Below are 9,295 nucleotides of genomic sequence, written 5' to 3' on the forward strand. Positions count from 1 at the left end.
TCGGGGGCTGAGCTCTCGCCTACAGCAGCCTACGGTTGCTGATCTTCCTTGTCTTGACTGAGTATCGGTCGACAGCATCCGTTTTACGTAATACCCTGTGGGTGAGGGCATGATAGTTGCGATTTGGTGCATTTTGGGTGATAAGGCGTGATTATATACTGCTGGGCGAGGTTCAGCAAACCTGCGTGCAAAAATTCTGGTACTGCGGCTGTAGTTCAGTCTTTCAGCTTCGATGGGGTTAAGACAAAAATAAATAGGAGCTTAGTTACAGAGCTGACGTTCTGAGTTCAGAAGTATAGCTGAAAATTTGTATGTCTTGTCCCTTTGTAATTTTTTAAAAAATATGAACCCATTTTGCCTTATCATTCAGTAATGAATCATGAAGTTGCATTAGAATCCTTTAATATATATGTTAAAGAAGCTGTGTTTTAGTCAATTCTTCATAAAGTTTGAAGCCAATTACTTTTCCTTCTGTTTTCCTTTATATACTTCAAGATAAATATAGTAAAACTGTTTGGAGACAATTTTGATGTGAAAGGATATCAGCTCAATTAATACTTGATCTGAAAATGTTGCTTGATTTTTCTTTTTTAAATTCTCTTCCTTTTCAGCTCAGTGATGAAAATGAACAGTTAGTCAAGAAGTTGAAAAAACTACACATAAAAAATAAGGATCTGGAAAAGAATCTGGGTGAGATCCAAGACAAACTGCATCTGCAGCAGTTAATGCATGACTATGTCACAAGCAGAGAGTAAGAATTGTCAAACATTACTTATTGCAGCGAAAGAAGTGCAATGCTTCAGGACTTGTACCATGTTATTCTTTAGATAAACTAGGCCTTGTCTGTTCTGCATATTTTGAGGGACTGTATGAACAGGGTGGTGGGATGCCGAATGCCAGAGTTGTGTGAAGGAAGAAAAGGAAAGTTGGGACAACTTGGACAAAATTCATTGTTGAAGAAAATCAAGCATTTTTAATATCAATAAGTAGTACCCCTGCTTAGCCAACATGCTGTCCCTGTCTGACTGCAAAGAGTTTTAGGCTGTTTTGCCCACAAATAGTAGGAAGATGGTTAAATTGCATCAGTACTGTTTCAAAGGTTTGGAAACTGGGACCTTCAGACCTGAAAAACTATAGCACTAGTGCTTCAAAGAGTGTCCTGCCAGGATTTAAATACCTGTTTGCAAAAAAATTCAGGTTTAAATTTGGTGCGTTTATGATCCTGCATGGAAACATCTGTTGTCAAATCAAACTGAAAAGTAATTTAGCCTTTTTTGGTTGCTTTGTTGGATCCAATTAAAATTGTAAAATCTAATTTTATTAAGCTGTTGTGTTTGTTTCAATTAAGTGTTCAAGTTCAAACAGAAACCCATGTATGGCATAAGGGTGGATACAGCAAGGATCTTAATCTAGAGGGTGACAGTGTCAGGTGAGTTCTTGGAAACTGGTTCTTCACAGAATTAAACATTTTTCTCTGTGGGATGAAATTTGTTGTTCATGGTTAAATCAGCTGGATTTTTGCTTGCTGTTACAGAAGCTGCTTTCAGCCTCTGAAACAAGGGAAAATAAGTTTATTTACTTTTTAAAAGGAAATACAAAATCTTAGATTAATCTTGAAAATATCACCAAACAAAGAACAAAATGGATTTCTTTCTCAAATCTTTCACTGAGGAAGACTTGAATGAGCTAAGGAAGCTCCATGATGCGTGTGTGCACACACGTGATCTTTTTTGTAGATTTTTAACCTAGAATTATTATTTTGTAGGAGCCTTCTTAGCTCATTTTTATAGCTCAATTTTATATGTTATATAAAATTTATAGGCCATGACTGCTTTCAAAATAAGCCACACAAGTGATTCTAACTGAATTTAGAAGTGAGTTACGACTTACTCTAATTAAGTACCTAATTAGATGCTTGTACTGAAGAAGTCTGAGTTATTCTTTGAATGTAGTGCTGGACCTGCTTTGTATTAGGTTGCACGTAAATAACCTGACTTAGCTTTTTTCCCAGTATCTATTTGTGTGTTATTTTACAAAGCTGTTCTCTACTAGCATCGCTCATCCTGCTTGCAGTGTGTAGTCATGACTTAGTATGAATGCTGGCTCTTATTAGAATTCTTAATAAAATAGGAAAAATGTCTGTTCATATTCATCAGTTACGTTATGGGCCTGATATACGTAGACTGAACGCTATGAAATACTGTCGGAAATTAGTGTAGCAGAACTTGGTGCAAGGTATTATCAAAGGGAAAGATAATATCCTAAATCTGCTTATTTTACATTGATTTTACCCACTCATACTCACTTTCTTATAGATTTCATTCACTCATATCCACACACCCGCATACTTGGAAGTAATGACGTGCGTGCGTCCAAGTGGTCTGGCCAGGGTTGCTTGTGTGCAACATGGAGAGCTGTGGACGCCGCCTCATGAGTCCTCATCGTGGGTTCTTGATTGGTGGCCAGAAGTTAGTTTCTGGACAAGCTTTTTTATATCCATTAGGAGTGGTCTTTTGCTATTCCTGTTGTGCTAATGGGGAGAGGGGTGATACATGTGACATGTGTGACATGCTGCAAACTCACTGCCACCCTCCTGTGGCTAGTGTATAGGTCTTCCATCAATGCACTATTTGTACTGAGATTTAATCAGGGTTCAGCCATGTGGGCTGGATAAAAACAACGGGGTCCTCAGTCTGGCTGAGTGAAAGGGATTCTTTGCCATCGATACAGACCATTCTTTTAACCCTCGCTTTGCTGTTTTTTTCTGGTGCTTTCTGTGTTGCTGGTCATACTTCATTCACGCCTATCTTAAATATCTCTGTTACAAGTCTCTACAGTACAGCTACAGTCCAAGTGATCTCTATGGAGCATCTGTAATACTTTTGTCATAAAGGATGCACATTTTGTTGGCTTTCATATTTTACTGCAATTTATGCATTTCTTCTGTTTTAGACTACTTCAGATGTATAGTGATCTACAGAAACGTTACGTTAAAGAAATCAAAACAAACCAGGAGCAAAGTGAAGCAATTAAAAATCTCACTGTAAGTAGAATTTGAAGGAGATGGTATCAAATAGCCAAACATGAGCTTTTTAGTGAGACTGAAAAGTAATTCTTACACTTGTAAAATGAGACTATGTTTTTGTTTTTGTACTTATTTTTGTTTCCCATGCCACTGAGATAATGGAAAGTAGTCTGTAGTTCCCTTTGAAAGTGAACTCTGTCACTGGAATGTCTGTAACTGAAAGTTGTCTCCCCTTTCCTTGCTTTTTTCTTTACTGACCTACCTACCCCTCCTTCCAACTGTACATGCATCTCCCAACCTCTCTTGCACCAGCCCTGATGTTTTTCTGTATGTGTCATGAGCTGACTTAATTCAGAAATCAGCAGTCAGCTAGCCAAACAAAGGCAGATAGTCTTCCATCAGGTAGCGAGATCTGTTGGCTTGCTCTGCAAAGAGACTAGCATCATAACTGGAGCAAAGGTAGGGTTGCATGGCCAGGCGTGGTTCACAGAATCATAGAATACCAGGTTGGAAGGCACCTCAAGGATCACCTGGTCCAACCTTTCTAGGCAAGAGCACAGTCTGAATAAGATGGCCCAGCACCCTGTCCAGCTGTGTCTTGAAAGTGTCCAGTGAGGCGGAGTCAACCACTCCCCTGGGGAGATCGTTTCAATGGGTGACTGTTCTCATTGTGAAAAATTTCCCTCTCATGTTCAATAGGAATCTTCTCAGGATCAACCTGTACCCATTACCCCTTGTCTTTTCCATGTGACTCCTTGTGAAAAGGGAGTCTCCCATCTTCTTTGTAGCCACCCTTTAAATACTGGTACACTGTGATGAGATCACCTCTGAGCCTCCTTTTTTTCAAGGCTGAGCAAACCCAGTTCTCTCAGCCTGTCCTCATTAAAGAAGCTTCAAGTGGGTATGGTCTCTTTAGGCATTGATCAAGCATTACAGCTGACCGATCTAATTCATTTCCTCCTAGGACTCTGGAACATGTGCTTCATTTGTATGTAAATTAATATTCATTATGATTTGGATTATATGTACTTTTTCTTAGAAGTTGGCAATGTACATTAATACTGTCCTGCAAGCATGTGCTCAGTAACAGATTTTTTTCAAACCACTTTTGGTGTATGCAAAACTTCGTTTGCTGTATTTTTTTTTTCTCCTTTCAGACACTGTGGATGAATGCAGTTTTATGTCGTAATTGAAAGCTCTCAGTTTGCATTCAGGAATATTTCCATTTGTATTCAGTTGAACTGTGTTTTGTTCTATGCATTTTAAAAAAATTTTAGTTTCTTGACAGATTAAAATTCATGAGCTAGAGCATAATCTTCAAGAGCAGAGGCAAAGAATTGAGCAACTGGAACGTAAAAAGGTTTCTTGGAAAACTAGTGGTATTTCTGGAAAAAGAAGTCGAACCCCAGGGGGAGAAGTAACATCTCGCAGGGACATTTCTAAAGAGAAGGAATCCTGTTGCAGTAAATATTTAGGTAATGGTATGGCTAATTCTGATGATGTTCCTTCCAGTCTGCCCATCAGAGAGGAAGCATTTGATTTCTGATCCAGAGGCACACTCCAGCTTATTTCTTCTACTTCAATCAGCAGTATCTAAGATGTTTTCCATTTTTGAAAACCTGTTATGTAAAAATGGCATCCCATAGTCCATGTCCTATCTATGGATCCAGCCCTGCATTTGTTTGTGATAAAAATAAGTGTTTGCTGCTTTTCTCTTTTTCTGAAATTGCTATGTGGGTGTAATCCTGGGTTGGGAGTGCATGCCTGTATTTAGTACTATTTATTATTTATTCCAGTAAGCTGTATCTATGCAGATCTCTTAGTGATAATGTTTGCTGCTTCATTCTTTGGTTTTCAGACACTGGTACCAAAAGAATCTGGTTTTAGCCTTAAAATATGGGGTAAACCCAGACAATACTGGTTTGAGCATGTTCTTCCTCACATAAGTAAATCCACAGTTAAGGTGCAATCCTGTTCCCCTTCAAAGCATAAAAAAGAGATTGAAGAGATCATATAATGTAGGCATAATTTTCAGGAAATGTGCTGTCAGCAAGGGCTAGCGTGACCCTCTTGTAAATCAGAAAAAGGTAATCGAGGCATGTGATGTATGTTTTGTGGATTTTAAAGTAAAATAATCCCACATTCTAAGAATCTGCCAGATTCAGATTATCCAATTGACACATCCTGTTATCTTTCATAGTACCTGGGAGTGTGCTGGGCTGATTCTTAAGAATAAATCACTTTATGGAAAAGGTACTTTAAAAAGCTGAACCATAATTTTCTAGTATCACAAAACGTAGGCAGCTCTTTAACTGTAATATGATTCATATGAGGAGGAGGTTGACTGTAATGGTTGAAGTCAATTTTTTTTTTTTTTTAATTTGAATATAGAGCTATTGTTGAAGGAGATTAAAAAGCTGAAGAAAGAAAATGAAAAGCTGTCTACAGAAAGGAGAGCACTAAAAAATGAATTAGCTGGATTAGACGAGGTAATTTATTTAAGGAAAAGTTTAAGAATAGGTGATTTTTGAAAAACTAACTTTTCTGCCTGAACCGAAACTTGTCTTTAGGCTGAACATCATGCTGTTATCAAGCAAAATACATGAAAAAAAATCAATTTATAGCATTTTGAGAAAGAAATGGAAATGAATGACTCCTTGAAACATTAATGTCCTACAGTACTGCTTGGCCAAGGAAGAGGAATAATGCAAATTTTTTTTACAGCTGCGGATTTGCTTGTGGATTTTTTTTTTTTTAATATTTGGGCAATTTAGTTTCTTTCATGAGAGATTGTTTGGCTCAGGTTGTTATGACATTAAAAATTGTAACTGCTGGTAACAGTCTTAATTCCTTTGAACAGACATTTGCAGAGATAATAAACATTTTTTTTTGAATGATCACTTCTATTACCTCATGATGTCAGTGAGAGGAAAACTACGTTCTTTTGAACTTAAACATATCAAAGTTATGGCTCTGACAGAACTCTAAGCTTAGGGGGGGCACTGGGGAGGGCTTTGAAGTTTTCATGATACATTGGTAGGTGTAGAAAGTAAAAGCGTGAAAATTTGGAAATTCTTGAAATTATGTGAGCAGATGAAGAGATCTTACCTAGCTATAGAGGACTCAGTTTAATGTACTGACCTAAGATTTTTATTTTCAGCAACAAACTTGTTTAAACTTGTTTGGTTTTGTTTGTTTTTCAAATCTTGTGTTGGAGGGTTTTTTTGAGAATCTGTTTTCTTACCTTGCCATTCTTTCTCACAAGCTAAATAATATTACACTAGCTTTCGTTACAGGGGCAACAGTGAAACATAGGGATAGTTCATTAGTTGTGAAACTTGTAGAACATTGAGCCAGTGTGAGTTATAGATCCCCATGTTTGGGAACTAGGGACAACTTGTGGCTAAAAGTTTCACCTTATAGAAGAGAAATATATAAATCTGAGGTTATGGCTTTTTGTCGGTGACCCTTTTTTAGGTAGTTTTAAGTCACTGTATGTTATTTAAGATGTATGTAGCTGTTCATTAAAAAAAGTCAGAAGAATAGGCAGGAGAAGATGTCAAATGTAGATGGATATAAGTAGATACAGTGTTCCTCTGGTAGATAGGACTTCCCAAGGTTGATGAAATTAAGTCTTGGGCGGTTACACTCTGCTTGCTGTCCTTGTATTCCCCAGCAACTTCTGACTTCACTTACAAAGGATCAGAATTGCTCAATAGATTGAGGTGCAGGAGCTGAACAAAGCATAGTTCCATTTGAGCTGTGGGCCATCGATATTTTTGATGAATGAAGTTTATTTCTACAAAGCTGAATTTATCTCCTAGTTGAATTAGGTATAGCTAGAACTACTTGCTAGGTTATGCAGTCTAGGATTGTATAATTACAAAAGGATCAATATGAGAGAGTGAAACCACATAGGCTGACATTAAGTAAGTTCAACAGGACTTGCTTTTTATGGCTTTCTTATTGGACTGCCTCTTTACGTTCTGTGTAGCCTTACATGGTGCTCTTTTTCATTCCCTCCTTTCTTGTAAATTGCTTTTATCTGAGCCAGTTGAACCTGTTGGGCAGTGGGGTACATTTTAGGCTCTGTCAACTTTAATGCATCATAAATCTTACCCTTTTGAATATGAAAATTAAACTTTTTAACATAGTGTAGTCATAAATAATAGATCCTATTCTGAAGTAGGACATTTGTTAACAAAATGTAGTTGTACTTAAAGTTCTAAATGGATACTAGCAATTTACAAAGCAGTTAAGGTCTAAAAATTTTGTCTTTCTACGTCTGAATCTGGTATCCATTTTTCCATCTTTAACTCTTTGGTATTGACTTCTTCAAATGCTAGCATCATCGTCCTCAGTTTACTTTCCTCGTCTCTCTCCTTGCTTGTTGTCCCTTTTTTTATAATCTTGCAACTTTCAGATCTTCAGAGTTAATGGGGTGTTACCTGCTACTGGCTGACTTCAGCACTTACAGCTGTCTTTTTGCGCAGATGAGTTTGACATTATTCCCTTGTCATTTTGTACTGTTGTTTTATAGCATTCTGATAAATCAACATGTTTTTCCTTCTTTTAATTCATCTTTCCTATTATTAGTCTGTATTTCAGGCTCTAGTATAACTTGAATTCTGCTTGCATTGTGTGTTCAGGGCAAAGTTTTAAGTTATGTAAGGTTATAGCTGACTGATGCATCTTGCTGTAGCTGTGTTTGCATAACTCAACCATATATTAATGAAAATATAGAAAGTGTCTTTGAACTTGGGAACAACTGAAATGCTGATTAGCTCTTGTTGAGAATGTGTTTGAAAGAAACTTTAAGGTGAATATTTTTGGGTTTTTCTAGGATTTCTTTGAAGAGGTAGAAGATCTAAAGCATGCTGTACAGGAATCTGTGAAACTGAATAATCAGTATGAAAAGTGCTTGAAACAAATAAGTGTAATGTATGGGCTTCCTTTTACAACACATTTGTAGCTACTGATTGATTTAATGGCAAGTAGATTTTCCACATGTTTTTATACTACCACAACATTTAAACTTACTGTGGCTTATGTAGTACCACATTTGGATAATATTACGGATTCAATAATATGATCTCAATATGACAAGCTGCTCTGAAATGTTTTTGTTTTGTGCCTTTGATTTTTGTTTTTGCGTTTTTTAAATAAACTGTGGTCTGTATAACTTCAACTAAGCTTCAAAACCTCTTTCACGCTCGTAGAATACATTCATTGCAGGAGCGGTTGTGAGTATTTATGGGAATGTGATAAAATCTTTGTATTTTGATTTGAAGAATTTCCCAATTTATCCTTTCCTGTAAACTATATAAAATCAAAGTAGCTCTGTAGATTTGGCAGTCTTTATGAATTTCAGCCCTAAGGATGTGCCATTGCAGACAGAAATTAATTCTGTCATTAAATTATTACAAAGGCATTTCTTAAAAGAAAAACGCTAAAACTCTACTTTGAGGTTTTTCTTTAATCACAACAATAAATTAAAATTTGTGGATGAAGAAAGGATGAAGGGTTTAGCACTGGAAAGAGTAAAGAAAGGTGGGTCAGAGAGTTGTCTTGCAGTGTCAAAACAAGAATTCATCAGAAGCTCTTATTTGGTTGAAGAGTGAGGTATTTGAAGAGCTCTCGTATTTGAAGTGCTGAAAGGAAACTGGAGTGCGGGGAGTCGCAGTTCACAAGGTAGAAATGTTGCCTTGCTTCAGAGAGAGGGAGCTGGGAATGATAAGAGGCAGCTCCCGGTTGGATGTGTGCCTTGCAGAAGGGAAACCTTGCGAGCTTTGGACCTGAACTTGTTTGTAACTACATTTCACAAAAGTTTAACATGGTTACATTATAGAGCTATATTTGTCTGGAAGTTGTAAATCTGTACCTTTGTGACATGGTGATGGGAGAACTGAGTGAAAACTTCATGACGAGGTTAGAAATACTAAGCTTACTTACAACCCAATACAACTTCTTTAGCTTAATAAAAATATTTGCGTGCTCATAAGGGATAGGACTTGGAGTAGGATTAGGACTCTTGTATCCCACTTCGTTTGTTAGGATGGCTTTATGTAGTTGTAAATTAATAAATAAATTGGCCTTAAAGCATATGAGGTGTTTGGAGTTACATAGTCATTAAGAGAGAGGGCAAAGCCCCAGAACTACTTGCTTCCTGGTCTGGCTACAGACCGTTGCATCAGGTTTCCCTTGTTTTATTCTTGGCTCACTTGTAAATGAAATCTGAGTCACATTCTGAAGAGAAATGCAAAAGGGAAA

At 37.1% G+C, this 9,295-nt stretch overlaps 1 protein-coding gene across 4 annotated transcripts in view; it reads left to right on the forward strand.

Moving 5' to 3' along the window:
• The window catches only part of LOC118453045 (centrosomal protein of 290 kDa-like), a 17,163-nt gene that overhangs the window by 3,666 nt on the left and 4,202 nt on the right, over positions 1-9,295 (forward strand). Inside the window, exons 1-7 of one of the 4 annotated variants that reach the window (XM_035901636.1) lie at positions 10-126; positions 612-751; positions 1,349-1,429; positions 2,953-3,043; positions 4,314-4,500; positions 5,417-5,514; positions 7,869-8,017. In XM_035901636.1, coding sequence (XP_035757529.1) covers positions 726-751; positions 1,349-1,429; positions 2,953-3,043; positions 4,314-4,500; positions 5,417-5,514; positions 7,869-7,997 — 612 coding nt within the window. In that variant the 5' untranslated portion in view covers positions 10-126; positions 612-725 and the 3' untranslated portion in view covers positions 7,998-8,017. Of the gene's footprint in view, positions 1-9; positions 127-454; positions 752-1,348; positions 1,430-2,952; positions 3,044-4,313; positions 4,501-5,416; positions 5,515-7,868; positions 8,018-9,295 lie in introns of those variants that run through there. The other 3 variants (XM_035901634.1, XM_035901635.1, XM_035901637.1) reach the window with 3 other exon arrangements.

The sequence above is a fragment of the Egretta garzetta genome, unplaced genomic scaffold (genome assembly GCF_000687185.1).
Source record: "Egretta garzetta isolate BGI_Z169 unplaced genomic scaffold, ASM68718v1 scaffold259, whole genome shotgun sequence".
Taxonomy (NCBI): Eukaryota; Metazoa; Chordata; class Aves; order Pelecaniformes; family Ardeidae; genus Egretta; species Egretta garzetta.